The 21,559-nt window shown below is 42.8% G+C and overlaps 2 protein-coding genes across 5 annotated transcripts; one reads left to right on the top strand and one right to left on the bottom strand.

Annotated features, from left to right (window-relative positions):
* Positions 1–221: 221 nt before the first annotated feature.
* Positions 222–5,287, bottom strand: zgc:112052 (protein C19orf12 homolog). Of its 4 annotated transcripts, none has more exons than XM_023972167.2 (3): positions 5,152–5,287; positions 4,221–4,381; positions 222–792 (listed from the first exon to the last, which is right to left on the bottom strand). In XM_023972167.2, the coding sequence occupies exons 2-3, from the start codon at positions 4,378–4,380 to the stop codon at positions 527–529; spliced, it is 426 nt and encodes a 141-aa protein (XP_023827935.1). In that variant the 5' UTR covers position 4,381; positions 5,152–5,287; the 3' UTR covers positions 222–526. The 4 variants fall into 4 exon arrangements, with proteins under 4 accessions (XP_023827935.1, XP_070291353.1, XP_070291354.1 ...); XM_070435252.1 differs by lacking the exons at positions 4,221–4,381; positions 5,152–5,287 and adding exons at positions 1,724–1,757; positions 1,874–1,919; XM_070435253.1 differs by lacking the exons at positions 4,221–4,381; positions 5,152–5,287 and adding exons at positions 1,736–1,757; positions 1,874–1,917.
* Positions 5,288–6,929: 1,642 nt separating this feature from the next.
* Positions 6,930–19,087, top strand: uri1 (URI1 prefoldin like chaperone). The gene is made up of 10 exons (XM_023971683.2): positions 6,930–7,323; positions 8,498–8,532; positions 8,763–8,841; positions 9,241–9,376; positions 10,535–10,626; positions 16,664–16,905; positions 17,060–17,321; positions 17,446–17,597; positions 17,794–18,034; positions 18,303–19,087. The coding sequence occupies exons 1-10, from the start codon at positions 7,252–7,254 to the stop codon at positions 18,483–18,485; spliced, it is 1,494 nt and encodes a 497-aa protein (XP_023827451.1). The 5' UTR covers positions 6,930–7,251; the 3' UTR covers positions 18,486–19,087.
* Positions 19,088–21,559: the final 2,472 nt, after the last annotated feature.

Genomic DNA, 21,559 nt, shown 5'->3' with positions numbered 1-21,559 from the left:
TGTTACTTATTTAAATGATCTTGATTTTTGGCACCGAATGCATAAAAAGACTGCGGTCTGAGTATGATTGACCAAACCCTCAACAAGTGTTAGGCGGTCTAACTTAGGCCCCTATATTCTCGCTGGTTAAACTTGCAGAGCACACCAGTCTATGAGAAACAACTTACTTGATAAGTGCCAGCTTTCACAGATGTATATAAGTGACATCCAGGAGTACAGAATTGAAAGGATTAAAAGGTTGTATTTCTTTTCACACAATTCTTAACTCAGGTTGTCAATACATAGTCACACAAACCCTTGAAATAATTAGCCACAACTCATTTCATGCACTTTCAATCAGTGGCTCCTTCCCTTCTCAGAGACCATGGAGGTTTTCATCCTTGAGTGTACAGCCCCACTTTTAATAAATCATTTCTTGTCCTTCATTTTTAAATTGTCCTTTGACATTGTGCAAAATGTCATACCAGCATCGTTTCCATTTTCCTTTGAAAACCCTAAAGAGATGTGCTCTCTGATAGAGGACTTGTCAGTCTACATAGTGCACCTCTGCCTGGAGCTCTTTGGTCACATAGCCCAGGAGGGCAGCGGTCACCTGCTGCTGTAGGGTGGCGTTGCCCATGACCAGGGCAGTCAGCTGGGCCATGTCTGTCCACTGGACCTCGCCCATGATGGCCATGATGTCATCGTAGAGCTTCTGCTGCTGCACCGGGGTCAGTTCCATGATGATCTGAGGCAGCGGCTTGAACTGTCCACTGGTCATCCAGCATCCCAGTAGGCCACCGACAGCACCCCCTGACAGAGATAATGAGAAAGAGGCAAGGATGATGAGGTAAGGATGTATGTCTGAAATCAATCATCAATTTCTTTGGAAACCTTGTTTTAACACTGTTTAAAATGTGTTATAGACTATGAGCCATTTTTTATACATGTTTCTGTGTATGGACCTCTTACGTGTGATCTCAACCCTGCACACAACATTATCAAATCAAATTTTTATTGGTCACATACACATGGATAGCAGAAGTTAATGCGAGTGTAGCAAAATGCTTGTGCTTCTATTTACGGCAGTGCAGTAATATCTAACAAGTATTCAAACAATTTCCCAACAACTACCTAAAACACACACATCTAAAGGGTTGAATGAGAATTGGTACATATAAATACAGTTGAAGTTGGAAGTTTACATACTTTCGTTGCAGTCATTAAAACTAATTTTTCAACCACTCCACAAATTTCTTGTTAACAAACTATAGTTTTGACAAGTTGGTTAGGACATCTACTTTGTGCATGACACAAGTCATTTTTCCAACAATTGTTTACAGACAGATTATTTCACTGCCGACGGTAGCAGCAAGAGGGGGATACAACAGACTTCTTCCGTCGCGACGTCCCTCTAAGACCCTTCTGCTAGCTTGCTAGCCCCGGCCGCTAGCTGTCTGAATCGCCGTGTCTCCAGCCCGTCGAGCTACTCACTGGACCCCTATGATCACTCGGCTACGCATGCCTCTCCCTAATGTCAATATGCCTTGTCCATTGCTGTTTTGGTTAGTGATTATATCCTTACTTCACTGTAGAGCCTCTAGCCCTGCTCAATACGCCTTAGCTAACCCTTTAGTTCCACCTCCAACACATGCGGTGACGTCACCTGGTTTAAATTATGTTTCTAGAGACAATATCTCTCTCATCGTCACTCAATGCATAGGTTTACCTCCACTGTACTCACATCCTACCATACCTGTAACAGTTCTCCTCTTCCTCTGCATCCGAAGAGGAGGAGCATGGATCGGACCAAGATGTGGATTGGTAAGTATTCATATTTTAATGGGAAAACAACAAACACTACAAAATACAACAACCAACAAACGTGACTAACCTGAAACAGTCCTGTGTGGCACAAACACTGATACAGGAACAAACACCCACAAAACACAGGTGAAACCCAGGCTGCCTAAGTATGATTCTCAATCAGGGACAACGATTGACAGCTGTCTCTGATTGAGAATCATACCAGGCCGAACACAAAATCCCAACATAGAAAATCAAACCTAGACCAACCCACCCAACTCACGCCCTGACCAACTAAAACAAATACAAAACAAAGGAAAACAGGTCAGGAACGTGACAATACCTTTGTCTGTACATTATGCCTTGAATCTATTCTACCATGCCCAGAAACCTGCTCCTTTTACTCTCTGTTCCGAACGTACTAGACGACCAGTTCTTATAGCCTTTAGACGTATCCTACTCCTCCTCTGTTTCTCTGGTGATGTAGAAGTTAATCCAGGCCCTGCAGTGCCTAGCTCCACTCCCATTCCCCAGGCGCTCTCATTTGTTGACTTCTGTAACCGTAAAAACCTTGGATTCATGCATGTTAACATTAGAAGCCTACTCCCTAAGTTTGTTTTATTCACTGCTTTAGCACACTCTGCCAAGCTGGATGTCCTAGCCGTATCTGAATCCTGGCTTAGGAAGACCACCAAAACCCCTGAAATTTCCATCCCTAACTATAACATTTTCCGACAAGATAGAACTGCCAAAGGGTGCGGAGTTGCAATCTACTGCAGAGATAGCCTGCAGAGTTCTGTCATACTATCCAGGTCTGTGCCCAAACAATTTGCTTCTACTTTTAAAAATCCACCTTTCCAGAAACAAGTCTCTCACCGTTGCCACTTGCTATAGACCACCTTCTGCCCCCAGCTGTGCCCTGGACACCATATGTGGATTGATTGCCCCCCATCTATATTCAGAGCTCGTGCTGCTAGGTGACCTAAACTGGGACATGCTTAACACCCCGGCCATCCTACAATCTAAGCTAGATGCCCTCAATCTCACACAAATGATCACTGAACCTACCAGGTACAACCTCAAATCCGTAAACACGGGCACACTCATAGATGTCATCCTAGCCAACCTGCCCTTCAAATACACCTCTGCTGTCTTCAACCAGGATCTCAGTAATCACTGCCTCATTGCCTGCATCCGTAATGGGTCTGCGGTCAAATGACCACCCCTCATCACTGTCAAACGCTCGCTAAATCACTTCAGCGAGCAGGCCTTTCTAATCGACGTGGCCCGGGTATCCTGGTAGGATATTGACCTCATTCCGTCAGTAGAGGATGCCTGTTTTTCTTTAAAAGTGCTTTCCATCTTAAATAAGCATGCCCCATTCAAAAAATTCTGAACCAGGAGCAGATATAGCCCTTGGTTCACTCCAGACCTGACTGCCCTTGACCAGAATAAAAACATCCTGTGGCGTACTGCATTAGCTTCGAATAGCCCCAGCGATATGGAACTTTTCAGGGATGTTAGGAACCAATATACACAGGCAGTTAGGAAAGCAAAGGCTAGCTTTTTCAAACAGAAATTTGCATCCTGTAGCACAAACTCCAAAAAGTTCTGGGACACTAAAGTCCATGGAGAATAAGAGCACCTCCTCCCAGCTGCCCACTGAGGCTAGGAAACACTGTCACCACCGATAAATCCACGATAATTGAGAATTTCAATACGCATTTTTCTACGGCTGGCCATGCTTTCCACCTGGCTACCCCTACCCCGGTCAACAGCCCTGCTCCCCAGGAGAAATGGGGAGGCTTGGGCAACTTGCAAGAATGAATTTATTTGCAAATTATGGTGGAAAATAAGTATTTGGTTTATTTCAATACTTTATTATATACCCTTTGTTGGCAATGACAGAGGTCAAACGTTTTCTGTAAGTAACGAGTGGAGGACAGAGGAGCCTCTTAAAGAAGAAGTTACAGGTCTGTGAGATCCAGAAATCTTGCTTGTTTGTAGGTGACCAAATACTTATTTTCCACCATAATTTGCAAATAAATTCATTAAAAATCCTACAATGTGATTTTCTGGATTTTTTTTCTCATTTTGTCTGTCATAGTTGAAGTGTACCTATGATGAAAATTACAGGCCTCTCATCTTTTTAAGTGGGAGAACTTGCACAATTGGTGGCTGACTAAATACTTTTTTGCCCCGTCTCGTGTTTGAGCCGTTGAATTGCGACTCCACTTTGTCCCTGTACCGGCATTTCGCTTGTTTGATTGCCTTGCGGAGAGAATAACTACACTGTTTATATTCAGCCATATTCCCAGACCTTTTTCCATGGTTAAATGTGGTGGTTCGCACTACTATATGAGAGGACAAGTTGTGTAAGTATTCTCATTTAGATGGAAGACAAACAACTCGTGATTTATATAATCCTCACTCACCCACAGCGATGCCAAGGGGGCCTCCAACCAGTCCTCCTGCAAAGGCTAGTCCCCCTGCTGCCACCGCCCCTTTGGAAGATCCCTTCACTGTGGTCTTTATCTGTTGGTTGGCAGATAACTCGCAACACAGCCGCACAACATCGTTAATTCGTTGCGACATTCTGGGGAACAAAGGTTAAGGGTTTAGACTCACGTTTACAATAATTCAACAATGACACTGACAGCTGCATAGAGTGAATGGGCTGAGGGGAAAAACATAATAGGCTATTGCTGTTTAAAGCCACAATCTGCCAGTTCAACAGTCTGACCCACCAACTTTTGGGGTAAACTGAGGGATGGGGCTGGGGAAATGTAAACGCTCTAAAATTCATAGACAGCGCTATGGATGCAAGGTTTGACAGTCTGAGATTGTCATGATAGTTTAAAACATATAAGTTATAAATTGTTTACAAACACTCAAATGACAACAAACATTGACTAATACAGCCATAGATCTTGGGCTATGATAAGACAGCTGTACTAAGGTCATAAAGCATTTGAATTGCATTTTCTAAGAATCAAATGGGTATATGATTACCTTAAAAACCCTATGCATGACCTTTGAACAGCAGGAAATATGTGGCTAAAATAAATAGATAAGTATTGTCATCAATGTCATGTTATTTCAGTATATAGTCTATAATCGAAATGTAAGTATTCTGCTTGTTTTGGTTAAGACATTTTTAATTTATTAACTCAACAATACATTTAATGCTTATTCTATTTGTTACAATTCAAGGTACAATGTATCACTTTGGGACCTTAAAGATGATCACGTGACGATGATAAGTCAATTTACTCTCTGACATTGCATGTGTTTTACATTGTTTCGCTAAACGAAGTTGCAGCGATAAGATACAAATAGTGTAATATAAACTAATAGTCAACATACCTTGATGATGAACTCAATTCCTTGTATATTGTTTGCTTGCTATATTTATATGAATGTTCAATGCCAGTCAAAACTAGAGTTTTTTTCAAGCGTCATTCTTGATTTCCCGAGCTTTGAGGGAGTTCCATTAGACTGAACCGGGGAAAACCGGTCTATGGCACATCACATTACCAGGCAAACGCTTTGAGGGAGGAGCAACCTTCTCATCGAGCATCTTCTGCCCATAATATCAACAAAACATGATGAATCGTTCAGAAACACAAAGCATGTATTTTTTTTAATATATTTTACAATTTCTTTACAAATAGTTTTCCTTGGGAAGTGTGGGTAAAGCGATATATGCGTTTTTATAAAGATCTAACACTTTTGCATGTGAAAACACTGAATCCTAACTCATTAATCCACGTGCTTAACATACGTCACTTTTGTTTTCAGAGAACTTCACCGTCTGATTTGACCGTTTCACCCGGCTCACCATCAGGAGGCAGCCCAGTTTAAAAACTAATGCGATCAGCACTAACCCGGCGTACCCGGGGCATTAATCGAATTCCTTCCTTGTCACGGTCGCATTGCTTTATGGTACTGGTTCATTTCCTGTAAAGCCACTACGTCAGAGAGCGATGAGCCAATGGGAAGAGGTCTGAAAATAACCTTTATCGTGTTGGCTTGATAGTATTTAATATGATGTGTTTTTTTCAATAATAGGCTATTCAAATATTCCCATTTTGGGAGTCAAACTACATCAAATTAGCCTACATCTCTAATCAATTAGATTGATAAACATTGCTGGTAGAAGTTGTCTTTGAAACACAGATCTAGGATCAGCTTACTTGTCCCAAATAACAAAGACATGGCCACAGTACTGTCTTTGATATGACTTCGGGAGTGGAGACGATGCAAAAATGTACCTCAGACTGATCAGGTGTTGTCAGTAGTTACCACAGCTACAAAGTCAAAATGGTCTATATCTTAGAAATTCATGAATATATATTTTTGTGTCTTAATTTAAGGTTAGTTATAAGGTTAGAAGTGTGGTTAAGGTTAGGTTTAAAATCAGATTTTAAGAAGAGAAATTGTAGAAATAGTCGGGGTTTAGCCATAATTTTGACTTTGTGGCTGTAGTAACTAGTGACGACCCAGATCAGGGCAACTTCATTCTACTTCCCTGAGTCTCTGCTTAGCGCAGTGGACCACGTGGTCAACAGGCAGCGTGTTTACACATGTGACTTCATTGACACATCTCCGGTGTTCAGAGTTCTGAGCCTGTGTGCCCTCTTGCTAAGATTGTGCCACTTGAATTTACTGTATATAATTCTGCAAAAGAGACAGACTATTAATCTTCCCAACTACACTGCTGTCCTCTAACATGAGAGCATCCGGCATATTACTTATACCATGTGCATCTTGGAGCAACATTATAAATAGATTATTCGATTTTGCATTATGCCAAAGAATGTAAAATACCATCATTACAGTAATTTTACAACCTCAGTCATCATACTAATTGGATTGATGGGATAATATTATTGAGTGAGAGTTGTTTCTTTATTCTGTAAATGTGTCTCAGCTCTGTAACTAGTGAATTTACAACTGTAACTAGGGATGTAATTTGCAATATAAGGTAAACACTCAAGGTTTAAAATTTAGTTATTAAAGTATTTGATGGGGAATAAAGATAAATATGTTTAATTTAATAACATTGCAAGAGAGGGAAATCCTGTTTATATGTAGCCTATTGGATACAGTCTTACATAATGTGATCCTTTCCATGCATTGTTGTGAAAGTGAGCATTTTACCCAGAGTACACCGGGAAACAGACAGGGGAACATGGCGCAGGGTCGATGAGGAGGACGCTGAACATTGAGGATTATATTACGTGGATATTTTTGAGATCATGCTGAAATCCTAAAATGAGAGTGTGAAATGGTCTCACTTCCGAAGTCTTGGATATCTATCACTGCCCCTTTGATGAATAAGAGGAAAACGCGTCTCAGGAATACCTGCAATTGTATTCATAAACATTTCTTTAGGACTTACAACCCCTGAGCGTTGTTTTGGATTCACAAACGTCACATTTCATTTGATTATTACATGGGAAGATGGCTGAGAGAAATAAAAGGAACATAGAGGTCCTACAAGGAGTTGACAGACTTCGAGTGGAGCATAAGAAGGTAAAATAAACGAGCTAGATGGATTGTGCGTGCTCTGTCTGACAATGTACGCGGTCGACTTATAATTATCAAATTGTTTTACATGTTCATTAAATGAGACATCCTAACGTGCATTCTCTTTCAGGGTGTTGCAAGCTAGCTATTTAGTTGCATATTCATTTATGCGCGTGTGGCATCTTCGACACATAATTCTTCGTGGAAACTTTCTAGCTAGTTCAACCTTTTCTAGAAGCTTCCTTTAGCCAGCGGTCACATGTTGCTTCTTGTTTATTTCATCTTGGATCCTGGCCAAACCATGTTGTTTAACTACAACCATCGAATATGCAAAGTCAAGTGTGTCAATTGCTCTGATGTTGAATTATATTTTTCAGCAAACATAATGCATAAATAAACAAATGTACTTGCCCAATGCGTGAAGGATAGTTTAATGAACTTACCATACACATATGCACACAAGCATTACCTTGTTTGGCCTAACGTTAGCTAATTTACTACTGGCCTTTCAACACTGACCTAGATTCAACATCCATAGCTAGCTAGAGCTAGTATAATCGTATCTAAATGTTCAGAGAATATCAATACACGTTGTTGGGCATTGATTGGATGTTTATTAGCATGCATTGATGGCAATGCAATGCAGGACCAAAGTAAAGTTAGTTAGCTAGCTAGTCAGTTGGCAAAGTAATGTTCGTGTTGTGTTACAGTCGAATTTGACTCATGAAGGAGGGTGCAACTTTACTGTAGGCCTACTTTCAAATAGGAACAGGCCTAATGTGTTGACCAGACATGCTTAGCTAAATCTCTGTCGTATTGAGTAAATAATTGTATCTGCCGCATTCCATAGTACACGTCATATTTCATACCCCTATCAAAAGTGTAGTATTTTTTTGGCTACTTCCTAGTATGACATCCACTGTAAAGTGTACAGATGCCTCTTCCTGTCCCCAAGTTGGTGCTTCTGTGTAAGTATATCCTGTGAGTTCCAGAAAAGCCTTTGTCAATTAATCTTTGACAGCTGTTAAATCAAAACACCCTAAACTTCCTGAGAATTTGCTTCCCCAACATTGAGTAAGTGTAAATAACTGTAAAATGGAGGGGGTTATTCTGAGTTGTTTTTAATGGAGAATAAAAATGCAACGTTTGACCTATAGAATTGTCAATCTGTCAACAACAGGTGGTGAAAGGCTGTGAAGTTCAGATCCAGCACTGGTGAGTCTTGTGTAGCGATTCCGCGTAGTGACTGGCGTAGGAGTCAAACAGAATCTCATATGATGCTACTGTTCTCCTAGATTACTAGTTACACCTAGTCCCTCACCACATCCTTGATAGTACATAGATAGGCTAAACATTAGTTCTGGGATAACCGATAGACCAGGAAGGGCATGTGGATCATTGTGTGTGCCGTTACTTAACTAAAATTAAAAATTTTGAACTTTCAGGGAGAAGGTAAAAGGTGACTATGAAGCCCTTGAGGATCAACTCAAAACTCTTCCAGATGAGGTGTCCTATGACATCATGGTACGCTCTCTCTTATTAAATGCACCGGGGTTAGTTTCCGTAGCAGGGGCTTATTTAACGTTTATTATATGAGGTGTGTCACAGAGTGAATTCCCAGGCCTTTCATCCTTATTATAAATTGTCCTGTCTTGATCTGGAATGAAACACACATCAATTAATACAGCTCCTATGATGTGTATATACATGGTGTGTGCAGGGAAGGCCTTATCTTTGACTACCAGTTTGTTCTCCTTTTCTTTCAGCTATTCAGTTTCACTTTCAGTTTGTAAAAAATATGCAGAACCATGTTTGAATTGCCGTAATATAAAAATGATTTTAATCGAGGTGAAACTTGAACTCAACTTAAATAATGCAGTATTTATTTTAAAAACCTTTTCCCTCCCCTCTCTGCTGTAACAGGTGCCATTTGGCCCTTTGGCATTCATGCCTGGGAAGCTGGTCCATACCAATGAGATCACTGTGCTACTGGGAGACAACTGGTTTGCCAAGTGCTCTGCCAAGCAGGCCCAGAAACTCTTGGAGCACAGGAAGAAATGTGAGTTTATTTTGGAAAACATGTAGAATTTTCTCAGATACCATGATTCCTTGCCAAACTTTGACACTCACTTCTCTAGTCTTTTTATAATATTAGTTAACTCGTCAATTGTATATGTATGGTAGTGGTTATGCTTATTGTGAAAGATTGAGGTCATATTATGAATGTCGTAACACTCCCACCATTTGCCCAGCAGAGGAGGCTGTTGTTATAGACTTGCTGTCAGAAACAAAGAGGTGATCACTCTGTGTTGTCAAGGAAAGTTGAATGGCTACTCATTTTGTGAATACTTGGATTATTATAATATTTGATGTAGTCTTGCTGGTTGGCAATTAACTATTGAAAATGTAGAATTGTGACCAGAATGTTACACGTTGATAAAGCCGTTGTTTGGTTACTCAAGTCGATTTGACCCTGTTCTGCTATCATTTTGTCACAACAGTCTAGCCTTAAAAATCCTCCTGTCCATTCCACTGCTGGCCGTTCTTTCTTTCTCTTAACCATGTAAGAGAAAGCAGTTTCCCCTTGCTTCCTTTGGTTTTCACCCTACGCCCCGAAAAGCTATTTAATATTGTGCCAAATCGGCCTAAATAACAATGTGTGATAGTGATGGGAGCTTTATTAGACTGATGTTTACCGAAGCGTGAATGTGCCATAACCCTGCCCACCCCTCCCTGACCCTGCCCAGGCTGCTTTTACGCAGCTAAGTGCCATAATGCAAACATGGCTGGCTGAGATCTGTCAAACAGCCCCGCTGAGTTGTCAGGCTGTCCGTGTTTGACCTTTCCCCAACGTTTCGGAGACGTACGGCTTGAGGGCTCGCCGTCGCCATGGCGACGGGGCCCTTTGCTGCCATTAGCAAATGGGGGTTTAATTGTTGTGAAGATTTAATGATCCGAAGTAGCACCGAGGGCATGAGATATTATGAACTGTTTGTGTCATCATTTTCCCTTTTTTGTCAGTGTGTTCAGGATTTAACCCCTTACTGGTCCGAATACTGTGGTTTTTGTTTCTCTTTTCTACTGACTGCGACCAAACTGGTTCACAAGCTGCATGTCTTGACCCCTTACACACACATTTTTCCAATTCCACACTAATCACACAATTTTTGTGCTTTGTTTGTCAAATTATATCAAATCAAATATTTTTGTTTTTTAGATGTAAGGAGTGCGCTGGATGACTTGCACAAGACGACGAAGAACTTTGAAGCCAGAGTTGGGTTCACAGAGGATCTAGAAAAACTCTCAGGCGTAAGTGCCATCTAAAGCACATTCAAATGTTCTAAATCAACATTGCAGAGTTCTCCCTGTCCTCTGCCATGCCCTGATTGTGTTATTGCTGATTATATCTGGAAATGTGCATGTACACCCTGGCCCATCTACTGTTGCTAGCCCCAATTCTGATTTGTGCTCCGATATCTGCTTCACTGACTTCTGCTCTCGTAAAAAGCCTGGGTTTTCTGCACGTTAACACTAGAAGCTTATTACCTAAAAGTGTGTGTTCACAGCTCCAGACCAGATGTGTTGGTCATTACTTAGACGTGGTTAAGAAACTGTGTTTTGAACACTGATGTTAGTGTTGGAGTGGCAGTCTTTACCAAGGAACACCTTCAGTGCTCGGTTGTCACCACCAATTCTGTCCCCAAACAATTTGATTTGCTGGTTTTACGCATTCAACTTTCAAATAACTCTTTGTTGACTGTTGCTGGGTGTTATCGGCCACCATCAGCACCTGCCTGTACCCTAAATGCCCTAAGATCTCTCCTGGCCCCTTACACTAAGTCTGAATTTGTCCTGCTAGGTGACCTAAACTGGGACATGCTTAAACCACCTGACCAGTTCCTAAAGCAATGGGACTCCCTAAATATTTCTCAGATTATTACCAATCCCAGAAGGTATGACTCCAAACACCCAGAAAAGGCTACTCTCCTCAACGTTATCCTCACAAATAATCCTGATAGGTATCAGTCTGGTGTTTTCTGTAATGACCTTAGTGATCACTGTTTTACAGCCTGTGCTCGCAATGGCTGCTCAGTGAAACGGCCTGTCCTGATTTGTCATAGACGCTTGCTAAAAAACTTTAATGTGCAAGCCTTCCTTCATGACTTGGCCTCTGTAAATTGGTATAGAATCAGCTTGATCCCCTCTGTCGAAGACTCTTGGACCTTTCTTTGATATTTCAGTAGTATCGTTAACAGATACATGAAGAAAATGAGAATTAAAAACAGGTTCAGCCCCTGGTTCGACCTTGATCTGGCAGAGTTACTCCACCTCAATAATTCCATTTGGCAAATCGCTCGGCACACGGATACTCAGGCTGACTGGCTCTCGTTCAGGCAAATTAGAAATAGGTCCACTCAGGCTATCCAGAAGGCCAAAGTTTGTTACTTTAAGGAGCAGTTCTCTCTCTGTGGGTCTAACCCCAAGAAGTTCTGGAAAATGGTTAAAGTCCTGGAGAATTAATCCTCCTCCTCACAGCTGCCCATGTCCCTTAATGTTGATGATGCGGTTGTTACTGACAAGGAGCACATGGCTGAGCTCTTTAGTCACAACTTCATTAAGTCAGGATTCCTATTTGACTCAGCCATGCCTCCTTGCCCGTCCAACATTTCCTCATCTCCCACCCCTTCTAATGCGACTATCCCCAATGCTCCTCCCTCTTTTTCTCTTGCCCCGCTACAAAGTTTCTCCCTGCAGCCGGTCACTGGCTGCGGTCCAAACACTTAAAAGACACACCTTCGTCCACTTACCCTCACCTTATGCCCTTGGGGGAATCCCTGTCGCCATCTTGGATGGGTGGTCCAAATTATTAGCCAAGCAAGGGAAGTTTGCAACGTAAGGCCCTCAGCCCTCGTTTTTAGTCGGCTTTGTGAGTGTATAATTATGTTCACTCCGGGGCCTGAAACTCCCCATAATTCAGTTTGTGGCGATTGTACATCCGCTAAGAAAAGTCTGTGAACTTAAAAACAACATCAATGGAGAAGTCAACATACAAGTGTAAGTGAAAGCGAATGCAAATAAGTTAGAAATTGTGCTACTAATGCACATGACGGCACAAACACGTCTCGTAAATATGTTTTTGTTTGGTTATCTTTTGGAAATTGTAGAAATAAAAACGTTTCCTTCTTCAGAAGTTACAGCTAGGCAGGCTAATGACAGTTAGCTAATTCATTTGCTATCATACAGTAGGCGTACTGTTCAAAAGTTTGGGGTCACTTAGAAATATCCTTGTTTTTTGAAAGAAAACCCCCAAAAATATTTGTCCATTTTTAAAATAACATCAAATTGGTCAGAAATACAGTGTAGACATTGTTAATGTTGTAAATGACTATTGTAGCTGGAAATGGCAGATTCTTAAAAAAAAATAAAAAATATCTACATAGGCGTACGGAGGCCCATTATCAGCAACCATCACTCCTGTGTTCCAATGGCACTTTGTGTTAGCCTTTTAAAATGATCAACTTGGATTAGCTAATTGATCATTAGAAAATCCTTTTGCAATTATGTTAGCACAGCTGGAAACTTTTGTACTGATTAAAGAAGCAATACAACTGGCCTTCTTTAGACTAGTTGAGTATCTGAAGCATCAGCATTTGTGGGTTCAATTACACGCTCAAAATGGCCAGAAACAAATAACTTTCTTCTGAAACTCGTCAGTCTGTTCTTGTTCTGAGAAATGAAGGCTATTCCATGCGAGAAATTGTCAAGAAACTGAAGATCTTGTAAAATGCTGTGTACTACTCCCTTCACAGAACAGTGCAAACTGGCTCTAACCAGAATAGAAAGAGGAGTGGGAGGCTCCGGTGTACAACTGAGCAAGAGGACAAGTACATTAGAGTTTCTGATTTGAGAAACTGTCAGCTTCATTAAATAATACCCGCAAAACACCAGTCTCAACAGTGAAGAGGCGACTCCGGGATGCTGGCCTTATAGGCAGAGTTCCTCTGTCCAGTGTCTGTGTTCTTTTGCCCATCTTAATCTTTTTTTATTGGCCAGTCTGAGATATGGCTTTTTCTTTGCAACTGCCTGGAAGGCCAGCATCCCGGAGTTGCCTCTTCACTGTTGAAAAAAGGTTATTTTGTCAAGGATCGTTAGGATAGTCAGTTTTACGAGGGCATGTTTGGCAGCATGAGTGAAGGAGGCTTTGTGCGAAATAGGAAGCCGATTTTATTTTGGATTGGAGATGCTTAATATGAGTGGAAGGAGAGTTTACAGTCTAGCCAGACACTTAGGTATTTATAGTGATCCACATATTCTAAGTCAGAAACGTCCAGAGTAGTGATGCTAGGCGGGCGGGCGGGTGAGGGCAGCGATCAGTTGAAGAGCATGCATTTAGTTTTACTTGCATTTAAGAGCAGTTGGAGGCCATGGAAGGAGTGATGTATGGCATTGAAGCTCGTTTGGAGGTTTGTTAACACAGTGTCCAAAGAAAGGCCGGATGTATACAGAATGGTGTAAAGGTGGATCAAAGAATCACCCGCAGCAAGAGCGACATCATTGATATATACAGAGAAAAGAGTCGGCCCGAGAATTGAACCCTGTGGCACACCCATAGAGACTGCCAGAGGTCCGGACAACAGGCCCTCCGATTTGACACACTGAACTCTATCTGAGAAGTAGTTGGTGAGGCAGTCATTAGAGAAACCAAGGCTGTTGAGTCTGCCGATAAGAATAAGGTGTTTGAGTCGAAAGCCTTGGCCAGGTCGATGAACACAGCTGCACAGTACTGTTTTTCATCAATGGTGGTTATACTATCGTTTAGGACCCTGAGTGTGGCTGAGGTGCACCTGTGAACAGCTCGGAAACCGGATTGCATAGCGGAGAAGGTACGGTGGGATTCGAGATGGTCGGTGATCTGTTTGTTCACTTGGCTTTCGAAGACTTTAGAAAGGCAGGGCAGGATGGATATAGGTCTGTCACAGTTTGGGTCTTGAGTGTCTCCCCTTTGAAGAGGGGGATGACCGTGGACACTGTCCAATCTTTAGGAATCTCAGACAATATGAAAGAGAGGGGTTGCGACAAGGGCGGCGGATAGTTTTAGGGAGAGCGGGTCCAGATTGTCTAGCCCAGCTGATTTGTAGGGATCCAGATTTTGCAGCTCTTTTAGAACATCAGCTGTCTGGATTTGGGTGAAGGAGAAGCGGTGGGGTGGGCTTGGGCTAGTTGCTGCGGGGGGTGCAGAGCTGTTGGCCGGGGTAGGGGTAGCCAGGTGGAAAGCGTGGCCAGCTGTAGAGAGATGCTTATTGAAATTCTCGATTATCGTGGATTTATCGGTGGTGACACTGTTTCCTATCCTCAGTGCAGTGGGCAGCTGAGAGGAGGTGCTCTTACTCTCCATGGACTTCACAGTGTCCCCAAATTTTTGGAGTTAATGCTGCAGGATGCAAATTTCTGTTTGAAAAAGCTAGCCTTTGCTTTCTTAACTGACTGTGTATATTGGTTCCTGACTTCCCTGAAAAGTTGCATATCGTTTGCACTATTCGAAGCTAGTGCAGTGTGCCACAGGATGTTTTTGTGCTGGTCAAGGGCAGTCAGGTCTGGAGTGACATTTTTTGAAAGGGGCATGCTTATTTAAGATCGTGAGGAAGGCACTATTGAAGAACAACCAGGCATCCTCTACTGACGGGATGAGGTTAATATCCTTCCAGGATACCCGGGCCAGGTCAATTAGAAAGGCCTGCTCGCAGAAGTGTTTTAGGGAGCGTTTGACAGTGATGAGGGGTGGTCGTTTGACCGCAGACCCATAACGGACGCAGTGACCCAAAACTTTTGAACGGTGGTGTATATTAATATTTATTTAATATAAGTAGACATGCAATCATAATTGACTGTTGCGCATATAAAGCACCCACAAATTACCGGTGCCTGAAAAGGCAATCATCGCGGGATGAACGAGTGATGAATTTCCGGTCAAGGGTGGTCCATTTAAAAAATAATTTCTGCCTCCCTCGCCCAGCAAGTGTATACTTGTCATACGTCATCAGAAGTGTTCACTTAATTTGAGGGCTGAGGGGATAGGGTTTGTCTTTTAGGTGTTTGGACCGCAGCCACTGAGTCCGAGGTGCTAAAGGAGCTCCTTAAACTTGAACCCCAAAAAACATCTGGGTCAGATGTTTAGATCCTTTCTTCTTTAAGGTTGTAGCCCATATCATCGCCAAGCCTATCTCTGACATGTTTAACCTGTCTCTCCTCTCTGGGGAGGTTCCCATTGCTTGGAAGGCAGCCACGGTGCGTCATTTATTTAAAGGGGGAGATCAAGCTGATCCTAACTGTTATAGGCCAATTTCTATTTTGACCTGTTAATCAAAAGTTTAGGAATAACTTGTCAATCAACTGACTGGCTTTCTTGATGTCTATAGTATTCTCTCGGGTATACAATCTGGTTTCCACTCAGGTTATGGATGTGTCACTGCAACCTTAAAGGTCCTCAATGATGTCACCATTGCCCATGATACTAAGTAATGTGGTGCTGCTATTTTTATTGACTTGGCCAAAGCTTTTGATACGGTAGACAATTCCATTCTTGTGGGCCGGCTAAGGAGTATTGGGGTCTTTGGCCTGGTTTGCTAACTACCTCAAAGAGCACAGTGTATAAAGTCAGAACATCTGCTGTCCCAGCCACTGCCTGTCACCAAGGGAGTACCCCAAGGCTCGATCCACATTCTGTTAAAGGTCTCCAAAGCGCACACATCCCTGGGTCTCCTCTTTTCAGTTCGCTACAGCTAGCGACTAGAACGAGCTGCAAAAAACACTAAAACTGGACAGTTTTATCTCAATCTCTTCATTCAAAGACTAAATGATGGACAATCTTACTGACAGTTGTGGCTGGTTGACGTGATGTATTGTTGTCTCTACCTTCTTGCCCTTTGTGCTGTTGTCTGTGCCCAATAATGTTTGTACCATGTTTTGTGCTGCTGCCATGTTATGTTGCGACCATGTTGCCATGTTATGTTGGTACCATGCTGTGTTGTTGTCTTAGGTCTCTCTTTATGTAGTGTTGTGGTGTCTCTCTTGTCGTGATGTGTGTGTTGTCCTATATTTTTATTTTTAATCCCAGCCACCAGCCGGGTGTCATTGGCTGTCATTGTCAATAGGAATTTGTTCTAAACTGACTTGCCCAGTTAAATAAAGGTTAAATATATAAAAAAGTGTAATTACAGTGAAAACAAAGAGCTTTGAGGATCCTCTTCAGTCAGCTTATCTGATAGACAACTCCTCTGTGCAGATAAAGCAATTTGTATGAGCAGATATTGTTAACATGCTGGCTTCTACCCTTCTGTTTCCTCAGGCTAAAGGGGACTATGTGGACATCAGAGAAGAGGTTAGAAGTATTGAAGAATTTGTGAGCAAAGGAAAGCAGCGTGTGGCCCTTAAGCCCCACTCTAAGCCCAAAATGGAGGCTATTGTGAAGATGGAGGGTGGTGGAGAGGGAGATGGAGGGAGTAGGAGAGGAGTGCTGTCTGAGGAGGAGCTGTGGGCCAGACTGGATGAGCTGGAAGCAAAGGAGAAGCTTGAGGAGGAGCATGACCGGTAGAGTTGCACACGTACACACTCTCACGCACACAGAACACATGGACTTTCACATTGAGAAGTGATTCAGCGCACTCTTCCCACCTTCACACCTGTGTCATTGCAAAAGTGAAGATTAGATTTCTCATGATGCATTGTTTTGATTTGTTTTCAGACACTTTGGAATTGCAGACACCAACGGCAATGATGACACAACATCCTCTTCCTCTGAGGAAGAGAAGGAGGGAGATGGTGGCGGCCATCATCGCGTCAACGGACATGACGAGGGGAGTGAAGGCAAGATGACTGTGCCTCACAACAGTGGCCAAGTTAACGGTACAACCAGGGACAGGGAGGAGGAGGAAGACAAGGGTGAGGAGGAGGAAGGCAACGGTTTGCCTACCATCTATTTCTCTCATACGGTGGAACCCAAGAAGGTCAGTGTTTTATTAATCGTATTAAACTCAATGCAGTCAACAGTCAACAATGTAGTCAATTATGTTATTTGAGTCACGTAAATCAATGTACTACATTTCTCTGTCTCTGTCGCTTCGTTTCCAGGTGAGGATAAACACAGGGAAGAACACCATGTTGAAGTTCAGTGAGCTGAAAGAACAGAAGCAGCAAGCCAAGAGGAAAAAGAAGAACGGCACCAGCAATGGTCACTCTCACCACGGGCTCCACAACATCACCACGCCCACAGACATCTACAAGTAAACCCACACTACACATCACTTATCTAGATCTTGGTTGGCATACCTATTAGCAACATTTTGGGTCCAATGTATTGGCATATATTAAATGTTATTTACTCTGAATGTTTCCAGGTACTTTGTTCTGATTCGGAATGGTGTCTGCCTATTAACAAGTTCTGCGATCTGAAGGCCTATGTTTGTGTACTTTTGTCAGGTTGTTTGTGGATGTGAAGAATGGCGAGCCCATCCCCAGGAAGTCCATCCTAAAGTCCCGGAGCAGAGAGAACAGCGGGTGTAGCGACACCAGCGAGAGCAGCGCTGCCGACTTCGAAGAGCGCAGGACGTTCGGACGCACCCTGAGCCACGACGAGAACACGTGCAGTGACACCAGCGATGGCATCACCGAGGAGGACAGCCCCACCGGGAACCCTCTACACCCCATCAGACGCTTCGAGGTAAAACTCAGCTGGGTCATGTTCATTAGACACTAAACGGAAGACAACTGACAGAGGGACTACCTGAACATCTTGTGCAATAAAAAAACATTAATTTTCCGTTGCAGGCCCTAATGAATACCACCCTGGTCCTCTGCTGATTTTGTTTTTCGAATCATGATCTTTGAATGTTGAATAGAGATACACCTTGAACAAGTTGTGTGTCTGTGCACTGTCCAGCTCTACAGCCTCTCATTAACCTCCTGTTATTTTTTTGTTGATCATCCAGGCCTTTTCATGCACAGTGGTGGAGAAGGAGCCTATTCCCTCGTCGATCCCCCACCTAACCATCGCCCCTCCAGCTCTGCCCACTATCCCAGAGCGGAAGCTGGAGGAGGTAGCTCCCGAAGCACCCCGGGAGGCCCCTAAGCGGGTGTCCAAGTTCAAAGCTGCCCGGCTGCAGCAGAAGTGACCCTGCAAAGCCATTCTCCAGGATCCACACTACTGGCTCCTTTTTAACATAGATTTTCTACTCCAGCACTTTGAGCTGGACAGACTGTGAAGCCTCCCTAATATCTGCCATGTCTCTTCTTTTTTTTGTCATCACTCTTCAAGCCTCTCTTCTTCTCTTTCATAAAGCTCTTCCTGTTAGTACACAGGGTATCTATTACAGTATGACTATTCTATAAGAGGCAGTACTCTGTAAGAGAAGCATAGCATTGCTTAGAACGTAACCCAATGCCCTTACGCTTACCCATTTACCTGCCTTGTAAGGAACATCAAGCTTTTGTTGCTAAGTAAGCACTTCATTACAATATGTATTTAAGTCAAGAGGTTGTTTATTTAGAGCCCTCATCCTCCAACATTATGGCACTACACTAGTCCACACTGCCTATGTGCTCATTTTATGGTGGTTGCTTTCGTGTCAGTGTCTTGACAAGGCTAGGGGTTTACCACTCTATTTGTTTGCTCCATCATTTTGCCTGCTATGCTAAAAACGACATGTTCTGCGTCATTTATTTTTTTCCTTTTTTCTTTTCTACGATTATTCTACACAGGGTCATATGCTGACTGCCCTTTATTGTCCCCAATCCCCTTGTACCTGCCTAATGCCCACCTCTGTGACCAGCTTTATGTCAGAATAAATATTGTTGTAAACTGGAAGGAAAATAAAAGATTTTTGGGGAGAAGTCACGTGTTACTCCCCTTTGGGTAGATTTTCTCAAACCTTTTCTCCTTTTTTCACTAAAGAACGAGCCAGACCAACACAATCGTTGACTGTGCACAGTAGATCACCTGCTAAGTGTCAAACAGGGTGGTGATTCAACATGTAGAATTGTCGGGAAATTAACAAGATGACGGCTGATGTTCTTTGGTCAGAGGTGATAGGGTGGCTGCCCACTGCTGTTCTTTGGTCAGAGGTGATAGGATGGCTGCCCACTGCTGATGTTCTTTGGTCAGAGGTGATAGGATGGCTGCCCACTGCTGATGTTCTTTGGTCAGAAGGTAATAGGGTGGCTGCCCACTGCTGATGTTCTTTGGTCAGAGGTGATAGGATGACTGCCCATTGCTGATGTTCGTGTTGGTCTTTATTGTCCATAACAGGTATGCCACATACAGTACATGACCAAAGGTATGTGGACACCTGCTCGTCAAACATCTCATTCCAAAATCATGGGCATTAATATGGAGTTGGTACCCACTTTGCTGCTACAACAGCCTCCACTCTTCTGGGATTTTTCTGCAGGGACTTGCTGGGCAATGATGTTGGGTGATTAGGCCTGGCTTGTAGTTGGAGATCCAATTCATCCTAAAGGTGTCCGATGGGGCTGAGGTCAGGGCTCTGTGCAGGGCAATCAAGTTCTTCCACACCGATCTCGACAAACCATTTCTGTATGGACCTTGCTTTGTGCACAGGGGTATTGTCATGCTGAAACAGGAAAGGGCCTTCCCAAAACTGTTGCTACAAAGTTGGAAGCACAGAATCGTACCGTTAAGATTTCCCTTCACTGGAACTAAGGGGTCTAGCCCGAAACATGAAAAGCCAGACCATTATTCCTCCTCCACCAAACTTTACAGTTGGCACTATGCATTCGAGCAGGTAGCGTTCTCCTTGCATTCACCAAACCTAGATTAGTCCGTTCGATTGCTAGATGGTGAAGTGTGATTCATCACGCCAGAGTATGTTTCCACTGCTCCAGTGTCCCAATGGCGGCGAGCTTTACACCACTCCAGCCGATGCTTGGTATTGCGCAGGGGATGGAAACCCTTGACATTTCCACTTCACAATAACAGCATTTACAGTTGACCGGGGCAGCTCTAGCAGGGCAGAAATTTTACTTGTTGGAAAGGTGGCATCCTATGACGGTGCCACGTTGAAAGTCACTGAGCTCTTCAGTAAGGCCATTCTACTGCCAATGTTTGACTATGGAGTTTGCGTGGCTGTGTGCTAGATTTTACACACTTGTCAGAAACGGGTGTGGCTGAAATAGCCAAGTCCACTAATTTGAAGGCTTATCCACATACTTTTGTATCTTGAAAATGTCAAAACACAATGACCAACAATAGATCATCTCTCCTATGTACATTTTTTTATGGCCATTTGTAAAAAGATACAAAATAAATTGTGCAGTCTGGTATGCTTAATATAAGGAATGTGAAATAATGTATACTTTTGATACTTAAGTATATTTTAGCAATGACATTTACTTTTGATACTTAAGTATATTTAAATCCAAATACTTGTTTTACTTTAACTCAAGTAGTATTTTACTGGGTGACTCACTTTTACTTGAGTCATTTTCTAATAAGGTACTGTATCTGTACTTTGACAATTGGGTACTTTTTCCACCACTGAACAAGTCCGCGACATTGGTGAGTTTTCGAGCATGAACTGCTCGTCTCAGGTCCTGCCATAACATCTCAATCGGGCTTAGGTCTGGACTTTGACTAGGCCATTCCAAGACTTGTTGTTTTTCAGCCATTCTGATGTCTTGATTGCACGCTTTGGATCATTGTCTTGCTGCATGACCTAGTTGTGCTTCAACTTCAGCTCACGGATGGATGGCCTGAAATTTTTCTTTAGAATTAACTGATACAGAGCAGAATTCGTGGTTCCTTCAATGATGACAAGTCGTTTAGGTCCTGAGGCAGCAAAGCATCCCCGAACCATCACACTACCACCACCATACTTGACTGTTGTTTGAGGTTCTTACTGTGGAATGCAGTGATTGGTTTTCGCAGACAACGGGGCCAATGTCGTCCAAAAAGTTAGTTTTGACTCATCTGTCCATAGAACATTCTTCCAGGAATCTTGACGATCATCCAGGTGCTTTTTGGCAAATTCTAGTCGACTATTTGGACGACATGGGTCTGGTTATGTCTGTCCCAAACACTGCATTCCACAGTAAGAACGTCATACCGGCGGTCAAGCATGTTGGTGGTAGTGTGATGGTGTGATGGGGCAATTGGTGTTGCATAATTTTTTAAAGTTAAATATATAAGTATCAACATGTTATTTGTTCACTCCGGTTTCCTTTATCTAAT

Source organism: Salvelinus sp. IW2-2015, linkage group LG26, assembly GCF_002910315.2.
Source record: "Salvelinus sp. IW2-2015 linkage group LG26, ASM291031v2, whole genome shotgun sequence".
Classification (NCBI taxonomy): domain Eukaryota; kingdom Metazoa; phylum Chordata; class Actinopteri; order Salmoniformes; family Salmonidae; genus Salvelinus; species Salvelinus sp. IW2-2015.
Note: the sequence above shows the minus strand (reverse complement) of the source record. Positions and strands in the feature narration are given on the sequence as shown.